The sequence below is a fragment of the Neomonachus schauinslandi genome, chromosome 1, assembly GCF_002201575.2.
Source record: "Neomonachus schauinslandi chromosome 1, ASM220157v2, whole genome shotgun sequence".
NCBI lineage: Eukaryota > Metazoa > Chordata > Mammalia > Carnivora > Phocidae > Neomonachus > Neomonachus schauinslandi.
Genome location: NC_058403.1, coordinates 5,713,766 through 5,738,710, shown reverse-complemented (window position 1 = coordinate 5,738,710; position 24,945 = coordinate 5,713,766). Strand labels below are relative to the sequence as shown.

General features: G+C 45.5%; 1 protein-coding gene across 1 annotated transcript in view; it reads left to right on the top strand.

Annotated features, from left to right (window-relative positions):
- Window positions 1-24,474, top strand: part of PCP4 (Purkinje cell protein 4) — a 53,058-nt gene extending 28,584 nt beyond the window's left edge. Inside the window, exon 3 of the mRNA XM_021679173.2 lies at window positions 24,161-24,474. Within this exon, the coding sequence (XP_021534848.1) occupies window positions 24,161-24,288 (128 nt within the window). The 3' untranslated portion in view covers window positions 24,289-24,474. The remainder of the gene's footprint in view (window positions 1-24,160) is intronic.
- The last annotated feature ends 471 nt before the right edge of the window (window positions 24,475-24,945 follow it).

Genomic DNA, 24,945 nt, shown 5'->3' with positions numbered 1-24,945 from the left:
ACACATCCAGAATGCCCCTGAAATCTTCCTCAATCTCTGGGATGCCAACCTCTGGATACACAACCCAGTTCTTCAACACATCTGCAGTATGGAGATAGGTTTTTCAGAAATTTTAGGGTTATTATTATTTTTTAATTAAAAAATGAATTCATTAGGCTCTTATTAGTTCAGAGATTTTTATTCCTATATGAACAAAGTACCTTCATTATTTGATTAGTTTAGGCCAAGAACTTCATTTGTTACCCTTCTTGTGTGAAATGATAGTTCATAGCTCCAGTTACGACTCATCTACTGTGTTAAACTTAAACATGTTTATAAATACAGACGCAACCATCTGACTCTCGATTATTCACCTCCAATCACCAGTTTGGACGCAAGCAAAAGGTGTTTTTTTTTTTTTTTGCAAGACAGTAATTTTCCTCAATGTCTTGATCTGTATCTTGATACTTGTTCTTCAGAGAGACTCCAAGAGTTAAAGGTTTTATTGACATAGAAAGTCAGAAAATACTGGAAAGAGAGTGGCCGCTGGGAGGCCTCCAACATGAAGGAAAGATTTACAAATAATAAACCCCTGGCAGAGCTTACTTTCAGAGCCTGGAGGCTTACCCAAGCTAAATTGAATTTCTAAAACTGGAATGGATTTCTCTTGATTTAGTGAGCTGTGATATATTTGTTTCTGGAAAGCTCTGTCTTTGGGGGTGGAAGGCACAGATGCACCTGATTTAAGAAAAGGATCCCTTCCCATCCAGGCTGTGGGTAAACGTCCAGAAAGAAGGTGCTATTCTGTACCATCTGTGGAGCTCACTGCAGTTGTAATTTCTTTGAGGTGTGAGTGCCTGAGCAAGAATGCAGGCGCCATGCTTGGGTAGGCGTGACCCTTCTTTGGAAAAGAAGTGGTGGCTTGAGAAACTTCTAGTAGGTGTGGGGATATGCTAAGATCACATAACGTTCAGTTTGCTTTGATATGATTATATGATTGCTGACAATGAATAAGATCAAACGTTGTCCTGGGGTGCTCTCCTCTCCTTGTTTTGAATAAAACCCAGACACATGGAAATTTAAGTTTATCTCTCCTTTGGATTTGAGAAAACACACATGCACGCACTGAAATTTGGTTTTTCTGCTATCAAGTAGGTGGAGATATTGAGAAGGATTTGTGTTTATAGATAGACTTAGACACTATCATTAATCTGGGCATGATTGTGCAAATAAGAAATGAAATTCAGATGTTTACCCCCAAAGCAGCCCCCTCTCAGCTCCAGATCACTTAGTAGAGAGCAACACTTTTTCTTTTGGTGTTTTTGGTGTATGATGACCTTTTATACCTGCAAATGGACGTGGGCAGAGTTTGCCTAGGACACATCGAAGCTGCCAGTTCTCCTGGTTTGCAGAGGTGTGTGGAGTGAGGCCTCGAGTATGAGGGTGGATGATGAACCGGGAGTAGGATGGGTCCAGGAACAAAGGGGACTGAGCGCTTACTTTCTCCACTGAGAGAGAAGGTCAATCAACCTGGCAGGAGATGCTGCCTGGGTGATCCTGTTTTTGTGCACAGGACGTTTGGATGGAAGGTAAAGGAAGAAATGCAATTTCTAGAAAGGCTACGGAGGTGTCACATCATGCAACCACTGAGGCAGGGAGGTGACCTGGTTCCGCTTCAAATGCAGGGTAGGAGAGACCAGAGTTCAGGGCCGACAGAGCGAAGGTCACAGCCCGCGTGTGCAGGCATCTGGAATCCAGGATCTGTGAAGCTCTGCTCCACACGGAGATCTAATATGCCAACTCTGCTTAAATCTCAATGGGAGTTTAGGTGGGAACTTGCCATCCTCTGCTAAACCTCTTTGAAAAGGGGAAAAAAAGAATTCAGAATGTTGAGCAGCAACATGGATCGGAAATATGCCGTTCTAGAATGTTTACAGCCCGCACCTGGCGGTGGGAAAAGCACCTCCCCAGAGTTATCAGTCTCTCAGGTGTGCAACGATTACTGGGCCAGAAAGCTCTAAATCTGTCTCTGGCTGGTGTAATCAAGCCTCGAGCTGCGGGGAGCCCAGAATTCGCCTGCTGACATATTGCGAGCGCTGCAGTGAACACCACAGACACGTGAAGGTTTCAAGGCGAAAAATCAAACGACTCTGGTCTCCATCTGGGGCCTCTTGGCCCTTTCTCTCTTTCTTTTTCCATACTCAGAACAACCAGAAAAAAAAATCAAAACCAGAGTGATAAGACATGAACGCAGCTTTCAAATATTACAGCAGGATATGCTCTTCTTTGCTGTCAGCGTGCAACGCTCAGAAGATCTATATTCCAGAAGGAAGGGATGGGCACACAAGGTTGCTTCTGATATTGATCCAGGGGGAGAAAGAATGAAATTAGAATTGCTGATTAAGCCAGGCCTTTCAACCACCAGGCTCTGCACACAAACCTGGTCAATGGGTAATATTGTTCAACAAATGAGTCGATCCGGCATGAAGGTTATTTTAGGGATTAGTGCCAATAGGAAATTTATTACTGTTAATCTTAGTTATACCGGTGATTTTATTTTTAGGGTGGCCTCCAGTTTGAGCATTACAATGACTTCTGTGTGCAGGTCATACTTTGGATAGGTAATGGTGCTTCGAATCCACTGTCTTCGGAGTAAACACACTTGAAGGGTCATCAATAGGGGAGGAGATCTGTATCTGCTCCTAGCTGTCGGTCTCTACATCTGTGTACATTTGCATAGCTTAAAATGCTCTCATGCATGACCTTCTGTCTGATTCCCTGGCAGCCTCGGGAGGGGGGTCGGGAGGCCATGTCGGGCGAAGCTCCTCGTGACGTCGGTGATTTGTCCAAGGTCACACGACTCACAAGAGGAAAGTTGTGGTCGCCTGGCCTGCAGGGCAGACATGCCAGATTGTCTCCACGGACACCCCCTCCTCAGATGCCTCTGGACCTGGGGTCTTGTTGCAAACTGGCAATGAGGGTGGGCTGTGGTCTGAGCCCATGGAACAGAATGAGCTTGACAGGCTTACATCTTGGCCAAGCCAGAAACCAGAGTCTCAGCAGCACTGTCACCTCATCCACTTAGTTAACCGGCCTCTGGAAAAGATGTGTGATGTCAGACTCATTACAGGGACAGCCACATTAATTTTTTAAATGAAGCAATATGCTAATTTATGAGCTTATCCATATTTTCCTTCTTCTTCCTCTCTCCCTCCCTCCACCCCTTCCTTCCTTCTTTGTGAAACTGAACATTGGATAACTTTAGACCAGCTGAAGATAGAATTCTGTTTCATATCATATGGAGAAGGCCCATATGCCTTAGCGGAAACCTGAAGGTATAAATTGGGTTGAAAGAATGGCCTTTTAAGATCGTTTTAAGCCCAAGAAGCAGCTCGGACCAGGAAAATGGTGATCCTTCTTTTCTTTGGAATCCTGCCTTAATCGGGACACAGGAACATCTCATATTCTGCTTATCAATTATTCGTATGGAAATAATATTTCTCAAGTGCTTGAAAACATTTTGCTCTTTTAAGCATGTGAAACACTCACAATTTTACTTATAGAATTCATTTGCACAGCAAGCAGCTTTTCAGAAGAGAGAACCGACTTGAATCTCAGCCTGGGCTCTCCAATAAGATGGTTTAAATTTGTAGGTTTCATATTAGTGAGTTCGTCTGTGATTACAGAGGCATGTGGGAATGCTAATGTTCCTTCTTGAGAAAGGGTGTTCTTGGTAGATAGTGGGCTGAACTGTCTTCAGAAACTGAACCCCCTCTCAGGCTGGACTGGCCCTCCCAGTCGCAGGAAGAGGAAGCCTTGAGGTCCTTGTAACCTGTCTCCCTGGGCATCCTTCCAGCCACCACAGATCTTGCTGCAGACCCGAGGACAGAAGTCGCCCTGCATCTTCCAAGAAAGCTCTTTGCCACTGATTCTAGAACATAGCTTTGGAGAAAGGCCCTGGGGCGTGTTGTGAGCTTATGTAAATTCCACTCAACACTACTGACTGGTTTTTTCCAGCATTCTTCATCAGTAACAAGTGGGAGTTTCTGATCAATACTAATTTATTGTGACGATTTGGCTTAATTTGGACCATTCAATCAAGAAACAGCACTATTTTGTTCCATGTACGATTTTTATTCTCTCCTTAGCGGGCTTCTCCTTGTTTTCAGGAAGTGACTGCTTTTCATTAACTTAAGCAAGCTGAGAACAGATTTGCCTCTGAATGCTCCTTTAAAGAGTTACTTCAAAATGTGATAATGGGTGTAGCAGACTGGCCGAGTCACTAAGGCAGAGGGCAGGTGGCTGTATCCTTGCTTTTTGGGAGGAGTCGTGAGAGCAAATGCTGTTCACCAGCCATGCTCTCTGGAAGACAAGACCTAGCAAACTCATTCCCGGTGGTTCTCTGATTGACACCTCCTTGCCTTTTTCACTTTTTGTGAAGGACAGGGCCACCAATATCAGGGTCTAGGGGAAAATGAAAACATGACCCCCTTGTTAAAAAATGATTAAAGTGAAACGTAACTCGCCGTGCTGAGTGTGGGGTCCTACACACGTTGTCTGGCTATGAAGCCAGCCTCTAAGGGCACCAGATACAATCTTTTTTCTTTAAAACTGTTCAGTATGTACCATTCATTTTATAACACATTTTCTTTCTGACACTTTAATCTGCTGCCCTGGTTTAAGCACAGCACATAGATAATTGGAAACTTTTTAGGGTGTGAACAATTAATTTGAATGTAAGTAATTTTCCAAATAAGGAGCACAAAACTTCCCCACTCTTTATACTTGCCTTACTTTGTAATGGACTTGGCGAATCCTGGATCCCTTTGTATGCCCATTGTAATTGTGTATGATTTCTGGTTTTTCATCCTACTTTGTAGAGAACTACAGATGGCCCCAAAGTCTTTGGCCCATGGAGAGGGAGTTCTAAGTCTCCTTCTCTTACATCAGGGCAGGTGTGACTTCTCAGACCAGCCGCACACAGAAGAGAGGGTGCACGGGGTTTCTGGGCCCAGACCTTAAGAAACCGGCAGCTTCAAACGTTTTGTCTCTGGGAACGCTTGCTGTGGGAGAAGCCTGTGGCCACGTGAGAAGCCCGATACCCTGAACCCATCACGTCTTGAGTAAGCCCGGGTTAGCCGTGTGGAGCAGTGGCTTGTTGAGATGCCCGACCAGCCAGTGACGGTGCCGTCTCTCCCAGCCCCAGAGCCAGACGAGCAGTGAAGTTCCCCCAGGTGACTCCAGCCCCAGGACCCTCTCGCTGCAACACACGGAAAGCTCCGTGCAAAAGTGCCCGGCTGAGCCCATCCACCTCCAGAACCGGTGGGCAGAATAACCACTTCCTGTGTTTATGCTGTTAGATTTTGGGACAGTAGTTAACTGTTACATACCTACACCTGTCCTCTTTACTAGCCTGTAGTTTGGGTCTCCCCTCCTTCCACCCTTCCTTCAAGTCCATCCTGGACTGTTTTTCGTTCTTGTTGGTAGGAATGTAATCTCTTCGGGAAGCCGACCTTTAGGTTCTTAAAAACCAGAACAGGGATGTTGCAAAACTGTATCAACTCTAGCCTTTTTTTGCACATTCATTCAAAGAGTATTTGCTCAGCACCTACTCTGTGCTAGACGTCATTATCAGAACGAGTAATGGAGTATTTTAAAAGAGCAGCCCTGGGACAGTGGGGCTGGAAGTCCTTAGTGACGAATAGACGGGCCATGGTCCTGGGAGGGGATGGAGGGCGCACCCCACCCCTGAGTAACTAGAGGAGAGTTAACTACAAAGGGACTGTTTGCAGAGATGTGGGTAGGGTTTAGGGAAACCCACATGGAATAGCATAGCTCCTCAGACTAGCAATGGCAGAGCCTGATGGGAGGCGCCAGAATCCAAAGAGGATGGTGTCGGGAGACGCAGCCTGACGGGGGCAGTGTTCTTCTGTTGATGGACATAACTGAGCTGCAGCCACTGTGCAAACTTGTAGGGTTGCCAGACTTAGAAAATAAAAGTATGGATCTCAGTTAAATTTCAGTGTCAGATAAGCCAAAAAATATATATTTTATTAAAGTATAAGTATGTCCCATGCCATATTTGGGACATATTTATGCTAAACATTTTTTCGTTGTTTTTCTGAAGTTTGAATTTATGGGCAGCCTGTATTTTATCTGCAACCCTAGCAGAGAAAGAGGCAAGGGAATCAATACCCAGATCTCTCTCTTTCTGTCTTCTGTTTGCCTGTAGTACCATCCATTGGAGGAACCCAACCAAAGCCACAGAACGATGGGTAGGAGAAGCAGAGAGCAAATCCAAGGAGCAAAGGTTGAAAAACTGCATTGTGCCTTGCCCATGCACTTTCCTCACTGAAACTTGGGTCATCAGCTACCCCTCTCAGTCTTCCCTAATTAAAAAATGTAGCTTATTATACTCTAAGTGATGGCATCTCTACACAGAAAAAACGGGTAGGATTTTTGTATACAAATTCTAGATTGGTTTCAGAAAAAGCACAAAAAAGAAACAAAGAAAGGAAGAAAGAAAAAAAAGAAAGGAAGAAAGAAAGAAAGAAAGAAAGAAAGAAAGAAATGCCATTTATTAATATTATCCTTTTAACTATGTAGTGTCATTGGTTGGCTTAATGTTTTTAAAGGGAGGAAACCTGTCAGCTCTATTTTTGAAAGAGCAGTTAGGCTGTCCATGAAGGTTAGTGTGTTTTCCAGGTGGTCAATTTAAGACCCCAGGCCCTCTCCGGTGTCATTCAAGAGCAAAGGGAGGTGGCCGAAGACTGGGGAGGGGTACTTAATAGGAACGCAGCCAGGAATGTGTGCGTGTGCACACACGTGTGCAAAGCTGTGCACCTCTCACCCTGGTCTAAAGGAAAACCCACATGGAAGCCCAGGCCAACCGGGAAGTGTGTGTGTGTGTGTGTGTGTGTGCAGAGCACGTACCGTCACCCCCTCCCGAAGTCGGGTTTATCAGGGCAGGAGGGAGGGCCTGCAGTTTCAGCCTCCTGGGATTTGGGGCTACCAGAGTCCAGACAGGGCTGGGGCGTGGTCAGGCACCCTCCAGTGATCTGGGTCTGGAAGCCACAAACTGAAGGCTTCCAGAAAAGCTGCCTCCCGGGGGTCCATTGCACCTGTGGTTGACTCTACCCAGCTGCCCTGAGCCACAGGAAGAGTGGGGAGAAGGGGGGCTGCCAATGACCCCAGTGCTGCCCAGGAGGGCTGGAATAGCAACTGCCAGCCTGGGGCTTAGGTGTCTAGCTGGGAGGCACGCAGCACTGGGCTCTCCCCGGGCAGCGATTCAGACAGGAGATGCTGAAATTCACCTTCACTGTCCTGGAGAGGGATCAGGTTGTAGGTTGAAGTCCTTAGTTTCAGAACCTTGAATTAAACTTCAGACTTGTGACTGCAAGATCAGCTGTTTCAGAAATACGAGAAACAACCATCTCTTTCTTTTAATCAAGTGCAAACCAGAACCCAAATCTCCCTCCCTCTCCTTCACCACATAGCCAGGGGAATTGTTCTTTTGGGCATGTCGGGGAAGAGAATTTCCCGCAGAAAGGAGGACTTGAGCCCCTTTAATAGAAACCATACTTTGAAAGTTCAAGAGGAAAGAAGGATAACCAATATTATGGAATCACTGGATTTGAAATGTAATTATTTATAAACTTTGTTTTTTCCAATATTAATTTGAAGGTGTATATATTATTATTATTTTTAACAAAAATTGTTGCTTGTTGTGATGGAGAAGGCTAATTATTTACATATCACTAGATTTAATTTAATGAGACATTTAAAAAAAGTTTATATTTCCCTTGAAAGTTACCTCCCTCCCCCCGAAAACTAACTGACTAGAGGATGCTCCTAATCTGGGATTCCTCGGAGTTCTTGCCAGAGAACTCCTGTGCCAGGAGCCACTTTCCGTTTTCCTGTTGGGATCTGGAATTGAGTAGACCAATGATCAGCTAAAAGATGTATTGATTCCATAGACCCAGATGGGGGTGGGGTGGGGTGGGGGTGGGAGTAGGAAATGGGAAGACAGAGACAAAGCCTCCTTCACATTTATGAGAATACTCCTTCCAGTAATTTACGATTATGTGAAATGGAAGCTTGCTGCCATTTTTGTGCTTGGCAAGGGGCCTCTTCAATATTTCTAAAATGCCTTCTTCTTTTTCTACCATTCCACCATCCCAGACCCTGAAGATAATTGAAAAATTGAACTGTGCTCCAGCATTCATTTAGAAAGCAAACTGTCCTTGGATGTCAGAGAGCAGCTTTCCTGGCTAGGTGCGAATGTGAGCCACGTAATTTCCACGTTAGACTCTTCCTATCATAATTAGCTCGCAGACCTGAGTGCAACAGGATCGACCTTTGAGCACAGTAGAACTTATTACCCACAGCACAGAATCACTCATTGTGCTAATCACAATGGAGACTATGCGTCTTTTTGCCTCTGACCTTTCTTAGATTTTAGAGTTTCAGAGTTTCAGTGCAAACATAAACCCTTTGGCAGTTTGAATTGATGTGCACTCACCAAGATTCAATTTCCCACCAGTCCATAAAGCAAGTGTTTTTATAGTGTGCTTTGCAAATGGGCCAGGTCATCAGAAACAGCCCCCGAAAATGCGTGTTGTAGATTATAATGCATTTTCTGGCTACAAAAAGTTTTCTAAATGTTCCTCCCAGGTAGTGGCACTCAATAATTATTTCATAGGAGTTTCAGAGGAAAATAGAGAAATGTTTATCATCGACTTTTTGCTGGTTCATCCATGAATTAGCTGACGCCATGCTGCCACCCACGTGTGCGGTATTTAGACATTTTAGCCAGTTGCTTTTAGGTTTATCTTTGCTTTCCGGCTGTTGCCCTGATTGCAGTACCAAGACCTCCTGCGGTACCAGACCTCCGCGGCTGGCTGTATGGTTTGGCAAGAAAACCACGTCTGCGTCTCCGTTTGCTTACCAAGGTGTGGGCGAAGAGGAGATTCTGTTTCTTGTCCCTGCCATTTGTGGCTTGGCCATTGGCTGGTGGTTCACTTGTGGTGAATAATTGCACGTCTTTTGGGCCCCATTCCTCACTGTGGGACAATGTTGTGTTTGGGCTCTTGCCGAATTTTGACATTTTAGGATCCTGTGGCTATCCCTTTCTGGGACACCAGAGGATGTTTGACTTCTTTGGATTTTATGTTCTGCACACATTGAGGGAATATTGCCTGTGAGTCCGAAGAAGAAATACAATGCTATTTCTCAGTGGAGGCAGTGGAGGGGAAAGAAAGTACAATGGGCAGAATCTGAATAGGATTGTCAGTGGCTGTGATAACAAATATAACTATTTCAACAAAATGGGAAAATTTGTTCTTTTGTTTGGATGGACTGCATTTCCACATTGCTGCCTGCAGAACATGGACAGACGGCTTATTTCCTTGGACTTTCCTTGGTGTGCTTTCGGGTATGCATAAGGCTGCCTGACCAGTGGCTGGCCTCCTGGTGTGGACAGGTGTAGACAACAGTGGTCCACTCATCACAGGAACACAAAAGAAGTGGGCGGCCTCCTACCACTGAAATGTGCACACCTGCGCACATAAAGAGGCTGCTGTCAGCCCTCCTGCTATCCCTGAAATTAAATTGTTCCTGCAATTTTGCAGCCAGAAAGTATTCCAATTTTCTTTTGAAACTTTGTAACCATTTCTCTTGTGGGTTTGGGCAATGCCCCCGGTGCCATGCGCTACTGGAATCGTGCGTGGGGCTGCGGACAAGTGCCCCTCTAGATCCTGGCAATGGAATATTGAGTTACAGCCACTTGTTGAAAAATGTCTCGCTCTGCATTTTCTATAAACCCAGCCCATCGGCACTCTAAATTATGGCAATGAGTGGAGGATTTGAACTATCATTTGGAAATGAGCCAGATTAGTTGGCGGAAGGTTAGAATCGTGTCTTAAAAGACACGGTGAGCTACCTGCAGATAAAATGAGCAGTCTTATTCTGTTCACACATCTCCAAGTTGAACAAAACCGTAACATCTTGCCAATTACGATATCTGGGATGGAAGTAGACTTTTAGGTCACCCTAGCCATCCACAGCTGGCAAAATATATCCCTGGTGTGTATTTCCTCAGTTCAGCTTAAAATGGCTTTAGTGAAACGTCGGATGCCTTAGCTCCGGGGAGCACTTCCATTCTCTAACAGACCAATGTTAGACATTTTCCCCGAACGTCCTACCTAAATTGGTTTTCCATATCAGTTTCTTGATATCAGCCTCTATTAATGTTCCCTTGAGCTACTGCAACCCAAAATGGATATTTTATCACTGCTTACATTTTTGATCCAGACGGAAATGCTTTTATTACCTCTGTTGATCATCAGAATGCTTCAAGGGATGCTAATTCAATGCTGGCCCTTTGAAAAAGGATTTTTTTTGGAAAAAAAAAAAGCTATTTAGAAACTGAATAAGTTTGGATCATGTTGCCTGACACTGGAAATTTCTCCGTTTTTGGAATTCTTGCAATAAAAATACTCGGTTTTATTTTTGGTTTGTAAGGACTTCTGTGTGTGTGTGTGTGGGGGGTTTGATGGCTCCCCTATCACAGCACTACATAAAATCCTTGCTTAGGGCGCCTGGGTGGCTCAGTTGGTTAAGCGACTGCCTTCGGCTCAGGTCATGATCCTGGAGTCCCGGGATCGAGTCCCGCATCGGGCTCCCTGCTTGGCGGGGAGTCTGCTTCTCCCTCTGACCCTCCCCCCTCTCATGTGCTCTCTCTCATTCTCTCTCTCTCAAATAAATAAATAAAATCTTAAAAAAAAAAATCCTTGCTTAAACAGTGGTGATGGCTCGTCAGACCAAGCACGGTTCACATCTGAATTTTTCCCAGGCGCTGGCCCACCTAAACCAGTAGGAGAGATGTCCGGAGACTCAGAACTTCACCATTACCTGGGAAAGCACTTCTTACTCTATTTCTTCTTGAGATTATTATTATTATTATTAAATAATGCTTTAAACTAAAACCCCTACTCTACTGTTGGCTAATCCTTCTGGGTCTGGGTACCAGATATGGTTCACCTGCCGAGTCTAGAAACCACATAACCTCATTCTGTCCTGGGCATTTGATTTTATTCTCTTTTTTACAAATATGTGAACCCGGGGCGCCTGGGTGGCTCAGTTGTTGGGCATCTGCCTTCGGCTCAGGTCATGATCCCAGGGTCCTGGAATCGAGCCCCGCATCGGGCTCCCTGCTCAGCCAGGAAGCCTGCTTCTCCCTCTCCCACTCCCCCTGCTTGTGTTCCCTCTCTGGCTGTCTCTCTCTCTCTCTCTCTGTCAAATAAATAAATCAAATCTTTAAAAACAAAACAAAACAAAACAACCCCCCAAATATGTGAACCCATCTTTCTGGTAAGTAGAATAACAAATCCAAAGCTTAAAATGATGCCCCTCTAACAAGCTCTTTCCAACAAAGCAGCAAGTACTTGGCCATGAGCTCTTAAGATAGTGTCTTTTTAAGAAAGCGCATAGAAGTGATACATCAAGCATAGGCAAAGGAACGTGGAAGCAGTGGCTGGTGTGGTCAGGACACCAGGCTGCGTGGAATTTAAACCCACAACTGACAGTTCCTGGAACCCAATGCACATCTTTGTTCACACATTTACAACAGAGGCTCACACCTCTGTGCAAAGCCATCCCTGTCCTTAGGATATTCTGACATGGAATTCGTGGTCATGTTTGGGACATTTGAAGGGTATTTAAAATACAGGAATTTGGGGACGTGAGCAGTCTTGCCTACCTCTGCTTCTCTCTTTCTTGCTGTGAATGAGAGGTGCGGAGAGTGAATGGAAGCATCTGACGTGTGACCGGATGGGGAATCAAGGTTGGTGGCAGCCTCAAGTTTGAGATTTTAAGCAGTAGCAGTGTTCATCAGCCCTACTGCCCCTGGACTTGGCATGCACCTGCCTCTGGCTTCGCTTCACAGGCCCCCTTTCCAGGTGTCACCCAGAGCGTTGCCCCCAAAGTCAAATTCCGTATACACAATGGACGCATCTGCACAATAGTCCTGTGCATCTAAGGAAGCTTGTAATTCCTGAAAATCCGCACAGGAAAACACCTGTCTTCCAGGATTAGAGACGCAGGGCTGAGAGCTGGGGTGGGAATGTGTCCGGTGAGATAGCGCAGCCTCTCTGCTCAGCTGCTGTGGGGGTCCAGAGAGAGGAAAGAAGAGGTCCGCAGTCCAACGTGTGAACCCAGCGTTGGTCCCTTTCTGGTGCATGTGTAATGCTTTTTCTATCCACGCTGCTGCTTCACCACAGCCCGGGGCTCCTCTCGTCTGTAGACTTATGAGCCTTTCTCTTCCTTCCTCACTGAGTCTGGAAAACAGTCCAATTGCCTTAGCTCCTCCTTTCCCTCTAAAGGCAACTTCTCTGGAATGATGGGCGAGGGAAGCGAAGACCCTCCAGTTTCTATATTGATGAGCTGAGCTAGTGTTCCTCGGAGGCTTCTTGAAGATGGCCTGTCATTATGACTGCATTTTCTTTCATTTTAAAACTGGAGAACTTTATAAAATTTTCCATGGTGCTGAAATACTCAGAGTTTAATCCTTTGAAACTTTGAAGTTTAGCAGCTAGGGACAAATGAGTCTGAGAAGATTTCACCCTTCTGAAACAGTAAAACCAGGTAATATAAGAGAAAGGGGAAACAGCTAATATTCCAAAGCTCTGAAAGAAGAAAAAAAATGGTCCCGGAGCAGAATGAAGGGAGGATGCTACACCCTGATTAAGGAAAACTTGCATTCCTTTCCTGTATTTTCAAGCATTTCAAGCTACATACTTTCAAAAGCCAGAAGGGGAAGGCTATGGAGGCAGAAGCCACAGTAGGAAAGCCCGAGAGTAATGCTTGGCAAAGGTTACTGAATATACGGGAAATATTTCTGCAAAAAAACCCCCGAGGTTTTAGAAGTACTAAGTGCTATAAAGAAATGGCCAGCCATATCAGAAATTGGACAAATATACATAGCAGAAGAAAAAAATATATAGTTAAAAGGGAGGAAAAAATAACCATACAATGTACAGTGATAATATATTTGAATTTATGTTATTAGCCTGAAATGAATTCAAATGACTTATATGCTTATTATAATGTGTGTGTAAGTAGATAAGGTTTATCACAAGAAGCTGAAATCCTAAAATAACAACAGCTTAAACAACAAAGTTATTTCTTTCTCATAGAAAAGGTAGGTAGTTGAGGGGCAGTTAGGATAGTTATAAGGAACGTCAAGCATCTGTATTCTTTTTTGTCATCCATAGCATAAGACTCTTAATTTATGGCCCAAAATGGCTGCTTGAGCACTAGCCATTGCATCTGCATTCTGGTCAGCAGAAAGCAGGTAGGAATAAGAAAAAAGGACAGTGTCAGCTTTCTTTTAAGGAGATTTCTTATTTCCCACCCACACCATACTGGCCAGAACCTAGGTGTGTGGCCACACACAATAGCAAGGAGGCTGAAAACCTAGTTCTGGGTTTATAGCTAAGGAAAGGTGGATAAATGGATGCAAGGAGCAGATTCGGCCACAATCCATTTCTGCTCATGGAGTTTCTCGAGCACTTATGTATCTGGCTGTCTTGCGTGGAGGGCTGGTCTAAGGTGATGGAGGACTTCTTTGTTGTCTGTCCTCCCAATCAGCCTGAAGTCATTTTTCTTTGTCAGCCTGTGAAGGAAGGCAAACTGTGGCTTTTCTTTTTTGACTTTTTTTAATTGTTATGTTAATCACCATACATTACATCATTAGTTTTTGATGTAGTGTTCCATGATTCATTGTTTGTGCATAACACCCAGTGCTCCATGCAGAATGTGCCCTCTTTAATACCCATCTCCAGGCTAACCCATCCCCCTACCCCCTCCCCTCTAGAACCCTCAGTTTGTTTTTCAGAGTCCATCGTCTCTCATGGTTCGTCTCCGCCTCCGATTTCCCCCCCTTCATTCTTCCCCTCCTACTATCTTCTTTTTTTTTTTCTTAACATATATTGCATTATTTGTTTCAGAGGTACAGATCTGTGATTCAACAGTCTTGCACAATTCACAGTGCTCACCATAGCACATACCCTCCCCAGTGTCTATCACCCAGCCACCCCATCCCTCCCACCCTACCCCCCACTCCAGCAACCCTCAGTTTGTTTCCTGAGATTAAGAATTCCTCATATCAAACTGTGGCTTTTCTGAGGGGTGTGTTGTTAGGGAAGTTAGCTGCTGATTCCTGGGAAGGAATTTTCATTCTTTGCATGTGCTTAGAAGAGGGAAAGAAACATTTGGTATGTTATCCTTACCTCTGAAAGGGTTCTCCTTTATCTACTTTGATTCAAGCTATTCTCCAGTAAGTACTAAAGAATTTTCTATGCAAATAAAATGAAAGCCTGCTCTCTGATCCCTAAACACATGGGGGATGACCCCCTTTCTTTACGTAACACCCCTGTCCTTCCCCTGCCCCCATATAAACTAGGCATGCCTGTGGCAGATGGTGTCACAGACAACAGAATCCACTCTTGCTAGATTCAGTAGAAGAGGGTTATTACAGGGTATCAGCACCTTACAGAATTTCTGAGAGGCAGAGACCGAAGCCTGGACAGTGCACCACCAGGAACACTGCATCCAGAAACACCCAACCACACGCAGGTTGTTCCAGCAGAATCCCTGCTGCTGCTGCTGCTTGGTTCGTGGCACCAGGCACGGACCAGCCAATGTCCCTGCGGCTGCCTCACAGAAATCCAATGCTTCTGCTCTGTGCTTGCCAGAGGTGGGGTCTTTCTGTGTTTGCTGGCCACCCCCAGTGCTCACTTCTGCCTTCTCAGATACCACCACATTGCACCTGCCTGGCTGGCCCTAAGCCTGGGTGGCAGAATCCTCCTTCTGGGACATCTGGGAATGGATTTCCTCCAGCAGGTCAGCTTGTGTGGTGGAGCGAGCTGGTGGAAGGAGAGGGTATTGGGTGAGCCAGTCAGCAGGCCACCGTCTTGGGTAGCAGTGCATTTGTAATTGCTCTTTATGCATGACAAAGCAGGCTGGTGCACAGTCTCTCCTTGTCCCTCTAAACATCTTCAGAGGCAAATGAGTCTCAATTCATGATCATCTCCATTTCAAACACAGGGGAGCATTTGAACCCCAGTAAGGCAAATCTGACCACCCTCAATCAGTTGGAACTTGAATTTGAGCCTTCCCTAGTGAAGCTTTTTCTTTTAGCTCATCTGCCTGTCTTTGTTTATTTTTTCTAGAAAATGTAGGCATTTTGGCTAGTGCTATGGGCTGAATTGTGTCTGCCCCTCCCAACATTCATACGCCCCAACCCCTAGTACTTCAGAATGGGACTGTATGGGGAGACACGGTCTTTAAAGAAGTGATTAAGGTCAAATGAGGTCTTTAACATGGGTCCTAATCCAAGACAACTGGTGTTCTTATAATAAGAGATCAGAACCCAGATGCGCACAGATGGACGACCGTGGGAGGACACAGGGAGAAGACAGTGTCTACCCTCCGAGGAGAGGGGCCTCAGAGGAATGAAGTCTGCCTTCCCCTTGATCTCCGACTTCTAGCCTCCAGACTGTGAGCAAATACATTTCTGTGATTTAAGAGCCTTACTGGTGGTACTTTGTTACACAGCCATCGCAGACCAATACAACTAGGAACCATTTTGCCTTTCCAATAGAAAAAATAGTTACTTCAATGATATTTCTATCTTCTTGTTTGTTCTCCTTCTGGGCTTAATGAATTTTGGGGAAAATTTGATCTCAGCAGCACCTATGTGCACCCATTTGATTACCTAAATGGCCCAGCCCGGTAGTCTTTCTACATAAGCAAGGGGCACGTAGGTAGGGGCCAGAACAGTGGCATAATGGAAGCCGAGGACTTAGGAGCTGCAAGTAAGTCGAGGCTTTCAGCCGACCAAATTAGGCTTTGCATTAACAATAGCGCGTTTTGAACAATGGAGACTGTGGATTTCAGAATGACTCTCTTTTAGGACAACAGAGAATTTCTCTCTCTTGGAAAAAGCTGTAAGAATCAAAAAGGTGCTAACTTGGTGTGTGGAAAGTTAGAAGCGGGAAATGTGTGTTTATCTGGTGTGAGAACACAGTAGATGCAGACAGCCCCCACGCCTGCTGCCGCTAATTCCTGACCTTGCTCATTAATCTCTGCTGCTTAGCCAAGATCTGGAAAATTGCAATTCTCCGCACCAGCAGCCCCCATTCAATAAATCCCGAGCCAGTGGGCAGGAACGAGAAACTGCTTGGAGCTCAGAGCTTGGGTGGTGCCGGCTTGCAGGAATTCCACGCACCTGCCCAACTGCGGGGAAATGTTCTAACTCGTGACCGACTGGGTTTTTCCCCAGCTTTATAAAGAAGGTGCAGTTATTGTTTTTTTATTGGTCTTTCATAAGGTGGATGCTTGATGCCAGCATTTTTTGGAACTTGGTATCCAAATTTATCTTCATTATTTTTTTGCGGGGGAGGACGTGACCTCTTCCCTAACACTAGGTGCCTTGTTCTCTGGGTATATTTTGATTCAATTTGAGGCTTAAGGGATAAAAATTCCAATCTTTGCTTGCTTTTCTTGCTGGTCTCTTTGCTTTCCCTGCCTCCAGAGCCTGGGTTTGGGTCCTTATGCAGGAAGCCACACTGGCTGTCCTTTACCAATAGGGGGCCCAGGTGCGGGAGAAGGAGGAGAGACAGCGAAGAGGCCCCAGGAGCCCACGTTGCCCTGTATCAATTAGCTTAAGTATATCAAGGGCAACACAATGGACAGATGTGAATTCTTTCCAAGTTAGAATTATACTCTGAAAGAAGGTAGGGCATTCTAAGAACCTTAGTAGCATAATACCCCATTTGCAAGGCATACTTAAGTTAAATGACTGTTATTCTTCATGGTGAGCTAAAATTTAGGTCCTTTTATAGTAGGCTCTGTGCTGTGCCTCCTAATCAAGGCGAACTCCTACTCAGGACAATTATATCCCAATTTACTGCTTATGCACAAATTTCTGATCTACAGGATTAGGACTTGGGAGGTAATTTGTTTCTATAAAATAACTCTTAAGATATGGAGAGTTATAAGTATGTAAATGACTGTGTGCGTGTGTGCGTGTGTGTGTGCGTGTGCAAGCCCCTGTGTTCATGACTTACTGCAATGGCTCTGCATCATCACAAACTCAGAAACAAATATATTTAAGAGTTCCTTAGATCAAGCATGCGGGTTAATATGATGTATTTTTGAATGATGCTGAGTTTCAAACTTTTTATCAGATCTTGGGCTGTCACAGGATCCAGGAATAGCTCTGTTATGCTCTGGATGACTGCATGTCTGTTAATTTCTAAAGAATTTATGCTAATTATTTGAAGTCTGCTACTCAGGTTGTGGATGCATGGATGGAGAATAATTTTTCAAAACGTGTTGTTTCTCGGCAGTGGAGGGCCCCTGCTGCCCCTCGCTCCTGGGCGGATGGGTCTTAGCCTTGCTTTGGGGACAAGCCTCCTCCCCTGAGCTGTCTCCTTCCCAGAGCCCTTACCTGACCTCATAACATGCACACACACGCACACACACACACATTATTTTTGGAATTTATGAAATTCCATTACTTATTTGTGCATTTACTTTTTTATTTTCTGATTCCTCCCGACAGAGCGGGGCTTTGGGCTTGTTCTTTGCTCTCTCTCAGCCCCTAGAACAGTGATGGACCCATACTAGGCATTCTCAACCATTTGCTGAATGATGGAATTTGGTGTGAATTCTCCTGGACTGCCTAGTAAATGAGCAGATTTTGCAAACTGGTTGACTGTATCATGTGTTTAACTTAGACCATTTAAGATTTGCTTTCCCTCTAAGCAACATCAACTGGTCCATACGAAAAGCTGTCATCTTGGCCTCTAAGGATCTGAAAGTAAGGCAACCCTGCTGATTAAAATCAAGATTTGGAGCAAGACTGGGTTTCCAAATCAGCCCTTGGCCAGCTCTCACTCAGGTGATCTTGGGTGAGGCATATTATGGTCTCTGTGCCTTTGTGAAATGGGGACAGTGGGCATTTCCTGCAGCTCTGAGAATGCTCAGGAGGCAGACAAGGGGAAGAATACAAAGCTACTTTGAAACCTATAGAGCCCAAAGTTAGGTGAGGTGTTATTATAGGTTGAATTGTGTCACCCCAAATTCATATGCGAAGCCCTGATTCCCAGTCCCTTAAGAATGAGGCTATATTTGGAGATAAGGACTTTAATGAGGTGATTAAGTTAAATAGAGGTTTTTATGGTTTCTGACTGGTGTCTTTATAAGAAGGGGAAGAGACACCAGACCATGTGAGGACACAGTAGGGAGGTGGCTGTCGGCAAGCCAGGGAGAGAGGTCTCAGGAAAAACCGAACCTGCTCACATGTGGTCTTGGACTTGCAGCTTCCAGAACTGAGAGAGAACAAATGTCTGTCATCCAAGCTGTCTGGTCCGGGGTACTTTGTAATGGCAGCTCTGCAGATGGACACAGGTGCCCAGTAAGAACCTGTTGATGGGCTGTAGCCCTGATTTGATGACCATTATTCTAGCACTGGCCCTGTGTTGATCAGAATAGATGCCCACAAACAATATTTTAGCATGTCAAACCATTTTCCCCTATGAGAGATTTTCATGGCAGTATCAAAGACTTGCAGTATTCACCTGGGATTGTCTTGAACTGGTAGTAGCTCCTTCCTTTTCAATTTATGATTCTCTATTTTACATTTGCCATCAAATGATCTGTAAAAGAAAATCCACTTAACTCTGTGAGGGAGGACCTATTTCTGCTCAGTGAAGAGTCACTCTTATGACAATGACATCTTCAAGAATGGCTACCTGAACAGCTCTCTTATGGCATCATAAAATCCAAAACAGCAGAGCCACTTCCCCTCTCAGTTTTTGCAAGGAAAAGGCAGTATTTCAGGAAAATGGCATAAGAAATATCTACAGAATAGCACTGGGTTCCTTCCTGGGGAGCAGGTCAGGGCAGCACTGAATCATGAGACTCCCGAGCCTGGGGGAGCATCAGCGCTCATGGTGCTGGCCAGTGGCTGGGCTCTGTGTTGAGTCTCGGTTGTCTGATGAAGTTTCTTCCCAGGGAGAAAAGTCTCGTTGCTTGGGACTGTTGTGCAGCTGGTTCTGCGAGAGAAGTGGGGAGAGAAGACAGGTGGAAACACAGATTGGAGGGGAGGCAAATGGAAGGGCAGGTAGATAATGCAGTGGATAGTAATGACTCAGACTGCCCCGTACCTTTGAGACCAGGCCTGCTAGAGCTGGGTGAAATCCGAGGAGCTCATGGGGGCTTCCCGCCTACCTGGGCTTACAGGACATTGCAGTTATGAGGGTGCCCCTCACAGCTCCAGAACTAAGTGGTCAGGAAGTCGGGTTCCCTCCCATTCTCCAGGGGAGTTGGCAATCACTAGCTTTTTATAACCAGCTAATTGGTATGAATAACGTCTTGACCATTCTCCCGGTCAGCTTCAGAATGTCTTCACAGAGGGATGCACAGAAATGATAAAACTCCTGTACTGCAGAGAGCTATGAAATATAGCAACCATGCAATAAATGGGCAGGTTACAAAGTGCTCGGGTGAAGTACTGCTCGCTCAGGCTGGTGGAAAGCCAACACCAGGAACAGGGTCCCTATGCCTTTTGCCTACTGGGATCCTGGATACAAATGCCAGGTAGAGAGCCCACCCTACCGAGCTGTAAGCCTGCACATATCTTTATGAAGCGGCGAGCAGAAGCATCTGGGAACGCACAGGGTGGTCTGGAGATGACAAGAGCACACATACTCCCTCTGCTCATTTAGATCCACTGCCCCTCACGAAGAGGGCTCAGGCCCCTTCAGTGCCTTCCAGCGATGGTGACTGGGGACTGCCGAGTTGATATTCACATGACCTGTGAGTCGTGGGCTGCACCTGTCTTTCTGTGTAGCCTCTGGGCCTTGTGCTGCTGAACAAGGACGTGAAGTCACAAGCCCAGCAAACGCCACCTGCCATCCAAGAAGCTGGGGAGGGCCTGACCCCTCAGCGCCGTTGCCTCATTGCATGTGATGGCCGTGTGGCTGCCCTGCTGGAAAGCGTTCCTTCCCTTCCCCTCCGCAGTGGGCCCCAAACATCCGAGAGTCTGAGCAGGTGCAGGGCCTGGCGGCTGGGGAGCCATGTGACTGCTCACACCCTCTGCCACCTGCTTTGCGGCTCTGGCACATCCTGCTCAATACCACTGGGCCAGTGGTTCAGTTTACAATATGGCCCTGATCTGCACGTAACACCGATGGCTACATGGAACTGACTTTTAAAAACGATTTTACCTCTCCATTTTCAAGATGAGCAAACTGAGACCCAGAGAAGCTATGAACCTTCCTGAGAGTCACAGAGCGGTAGGACACTGCCCCCTGCAAATCACTCTACCTGCTTCTACCAGGTGCCTCACTGGGACCAGGAGGGTTAGGGGGGAGTCAGCCTTACCCCAGAGAAGGCTGGAGGACACTGCCCACTTGATGCGAGGCTGCCTTTCCTTTATTCACTGGCCAGGTGGTAAAGGCAGGCACTGTTCTGGGTGCAGACGGGCTTAGCAGCCCACCCAGAGCTCACCCTCAGTGGGGGTTTCTCAGGAGCTGTGTATCTGAAGGTGCCCACCCCTGGACGCCTTTCTCTCTCTCCAGGCCCTGACCATTCCCTGTGGCACTCCCCCCCTCCATTAAATGATGCTTCCTAATGTCCCTCCAATGTGACCACGTTTTGTGTCTTGTTCACTAAGCCATCTGTGGACGGTGCCTCTCAGCTGGAGCCACAGAGGCTCTGCCGTGGGCCCTCCCAGCCTCCTCCTGCTGAGACTGGGATGCTCCGAGCCCTGCTTTCCTGGTCTCAGGACCACACCAAGTCATCTGTGGACCCTTGCGTCATCGGCGGTGAACCCTGTGCCACCAAATCTAATAGTTGCCCCTTCTCCACCACATTCTGGGGCCCCCTCCTCTGCTTTGTGAATCTCGGTGGAAGGAGTCACAGTGTCAGACCTTCCCCAGGGAATGCCCAACTCTGCCAAGTAAACAGAAGGTAACAATTCCTGAATTATTAGTGCTTTCTTTTTAAACATTGTAATATTTTTCCAACGTGGGAGGAAAGTATAAATCACTTTCAGCTGAAGATATTAGTTTCGGAGATGATTGTGAAATTTATTTTTATGATCCATCCTCACAATCTCATATGTTTCTTAAATGTACATAATTTTCCACACCTTCTTTTATCATTTGTCAAAAAATAATATTGCTGTTTTCTTCATTATTATTAAGAAGAAAGATGAATCAGGTTGTTCAAAGCCTTCAGGTTGCACAATGTTTTAAATCTAAAACAGAGGTTTTCTGTGTCCCCTTGAATGACAGCAAGGGTTTCCTCAGGGAGGAAGAGGATCTGGGGCTCTGAACCATCTTATGACAAGTCCTAGTGCTGAAGCCAATGTGGTTGGTATGGAGGGTCCATCGCTGGGAGCCCGGGAGCTGCAGCTGGTCACAGTTCAGGCTTGCCAGACACTGTGCCGTCCCAGTCCCGTCATGCAATAATGCTAAAGAAACATGTTTAAGGTACTGGTCTGAGCCTCACGGAACTCCCGCCCTGCCCAATGGCCCTATTCCTTATAGATTCCCGGCAATGCTGTTAAAATGTGAATGCACTGATGCAGTGCCAGGCAAACCCACCGTGTCCTCTGTATCATCTGGGCTCTCATGGGTTAGAAAAAGATGGCCCCCCAAATATTCCCTGGACATTGGGGCATTCTAAATTCACTGCTCTTATGGGCATCGGCACCAGTCTGGCATGGAGGAAAACAGGTCTACTGATTTAGGTCACAGATGCATCAGTCTGGCAAGGCTTGCAAAGCCCCTGTCCTCTCCTCCCAGATGTAGGTGTGATTGGAGGGATCTAGGTGACCAGCTTAGTCTCTGGGAAAATTAACAGGATCTGCTTAGGGTCTGCAAAGGGAATGTCACACAACCAGATGCACTTGAAATAAGGTGCAACTCATAAAGATTTATATCCTTATCTATGTATTTATCATCATTTATCTGTGTCTATCTGTGTATCTATCTATGTATCTATGTATCTATGTATCTATCTATGTATCTATCTATCATCTATCTATCTATATCTACCTGCCTATCTATCTGCCAATCTATCATCTATCTTCTATCTCTATCTGCCTATCTTTTATCTACCTATTATCTATCATCTATCTATCATCTATCTATTGTCTATCTTCTATCTACCTACCTATCTATCATCTCTATCTGCCTATCTATTATCTATCATCTATCTATTTATCTATCATCTATCTCTATCTACCTATCTTCTATCTATCATCGATCTATTATCTATCCATCATCTATCTGCTATCTGTCTATCTTCCATCTATCTATCCATCATCTATCTATCTATTTATCTATCCATCATCTATCTATCTATCCATCCATTATCTATTATCTATTATCTATCTATCTATCATCTATCATCTATCTATCTATCATCTATCTCTCCATCATCTATCTATCTATCATCTATCTATCTATCATCTATCTATCTATCTATCTATCTATCTATCTATCATCTATCTATCTATCTATCTATCTATCTATCTATCTATCTATCCATCTATCTATCTATCTATCTATCTACCATCATCTATTTATCTTCTATCTAGGAGAGAAAGAACAGAGCAGGCAGGAGAGAACAAGCCTGCCTCGCTTGAAACGATTCCACGTCCTCCACCCTCTTTGTGAGGGGTGCTGCCTGAACATTATTATCCAAAGTTGCTGAGTGAGTGAATGATGGACACAGGCTGCCTGGTGACAAAGTCAGGAGTAGAGCTCTGTCCCTGCCTCAAATGCCCCAGACATTCCCATCCTGAGCTGCATGTGCCCGGCACACTGCTGGGCTCCAGGTACAAGTCCAGGTGGCGGTGAGGTCTTGACCCAAGTGCAAGGGGGTAGGTCTTGTCCCCAGCTCTTTCTTGAGCTGACTCTAGGGCTTTATTGGGTGCTTCATCTGTAGACAAAGTAGTTGAGTCTCAACTCTGGCTGTATCTTGGAATCATCTTAGAGCCTTTTATAAAAGCAGGGCTGTCTGGTGCTGCCCCAGATGCATGTGACTCGGTCTTGCTACCAGAAGCCCTGAGTCTGGATTGGGTTTCCGGGCCTGTATGATTTTTTTTTAAGATTTTATTTATTTATTTGAGGGAGAGAGAGAGAGAGTGTGTGTGTGTGTGCACAAGCAGGGGGAGGGGCAGAGGCAGAGGGAGAAGCAGACTCGCTGCTGAGCAGGGAGCCCCACCCAGGACTGGATCCCAGGACCCTGAGATCATGACCTGAGCCAAAGGCAGCCAGGGTCTGTATGTTCTTTAAAAAGATGCTTTGGCAATTGTGATGATTAACTTTCACCAGACTGAAGGAATTGTAACGATGCTTCCCTTTTATAACTAGAGGATTTTATTTATTTATTCATTTTTATGTTTGGCTAGAAATTGATGCTGGTGCCCAGTGAAAAGGGACAATCAGTATGTGCTTTCACTTTGCTTTGGCTTATATCTTATTTTCTATAATTGTTACAGTGTGAATCAGTTAAATCCTTCCAGTTTAGCAAGCATATTGCTAAGTCTCCCTCATTGAAACAGAATGTAAAACCTGTGGAAGATCAACCAAATTGTGAAGGTCAAATGGGATCATCCATTGGTGACAATGATAGAAACAGAAGCCCTTATTCAATCAGCAATCTCATTGGCAATGGAAGCATACACAGAAACTCAGTGACTTTGACCCAGAGCTCTTGTGAATATTAGTCCCCCACTGGGTCAATATCTGTAGCACTATTTAAATTCCGTCTCTTTGAAGTTATCAGGAAAAAGTCAAAACACAGCTAATATTTTTAACACCGTGTGATACGTGGCCATGAGACACAGAAAATCACGTACAGAAAGTATCTGAGGGGTTGGGACTGTGTTCTTGAGTTTCACAGTCTCTTGCAAGTGTAGAGTTGGGGCAGGCAGGGAATAGCCAATCCTGGGCTCTGATGGGGATCAGGACACGCTCTACTCTGCAAACCAGGTCCTGTGCTGGGGGTGGTGGGTGCACGCCACATGGTGACTGGTGGCGTCTGCCTTCCTGCTCTCAGCTCAGTGATGGCTTCACCTTTGTGTTTTCTCCTGTTACAGATGGGCAGAAGAAAGTTCAAGAAGAATTCGACATTGACATGGATGCGCCAGAGACAGAACGCGCAGCTGTGGCCATTCAGTCTCAGTTCAGAAAATTCCAGAAGAAAAAGGCTGGGTCCCAGTCCTAGTGGAAGAGCCCCTTCCTAGTCTGCCAGAAGACACCGAATTCAAACATCATCTGTCAAGAAATTAAAAGAACAACACCCTAGAGAGAATTCATCTGCACACGATACACACATGCACACCTGTCCTGCAATGCATGTACAGAGATCCGTGATATTTATTCCCTCATAGGAAGGTGTAGACAATGCAACTGTGAGTGGCTTAATCTCTGTTTATCTCTAGTATCATTCCTCCTGCAACTAACTATTTTCCTTGATGTTGTAATAAAATGGAGTTACGATGTGTGATTCAAGTGTCTGCTTTGTCTCTCCCTTTAGATTAACCTGGGAAGTGACCACTGCTATAGATGACTGTGGGGCAGGTGTCTGTTTTCTCATTCCCTTAAGAGTTAGAGCTGAAACATGGTGCTTCTGTGAGAAGCCTTTCTGCTGGGAACAAGAGATCTACTCTTTGCCATGCCTGTCTCATCTGAAGAGTATCAACTGCCAACTGGCAATACATTTTCCTCTTATGATGAGAGTAGAGCCCTGTATCCTGGGGTGCCAAAGAGCCAATTTCCCAGGGGAATTATGACTCACCCAGGAGAACAAGAAGGGGGAGGGCGGAGCATCGATGTTTGGCATGTGTCACGCAAATGTGCTCAGCAGGTGCATCTCACAACT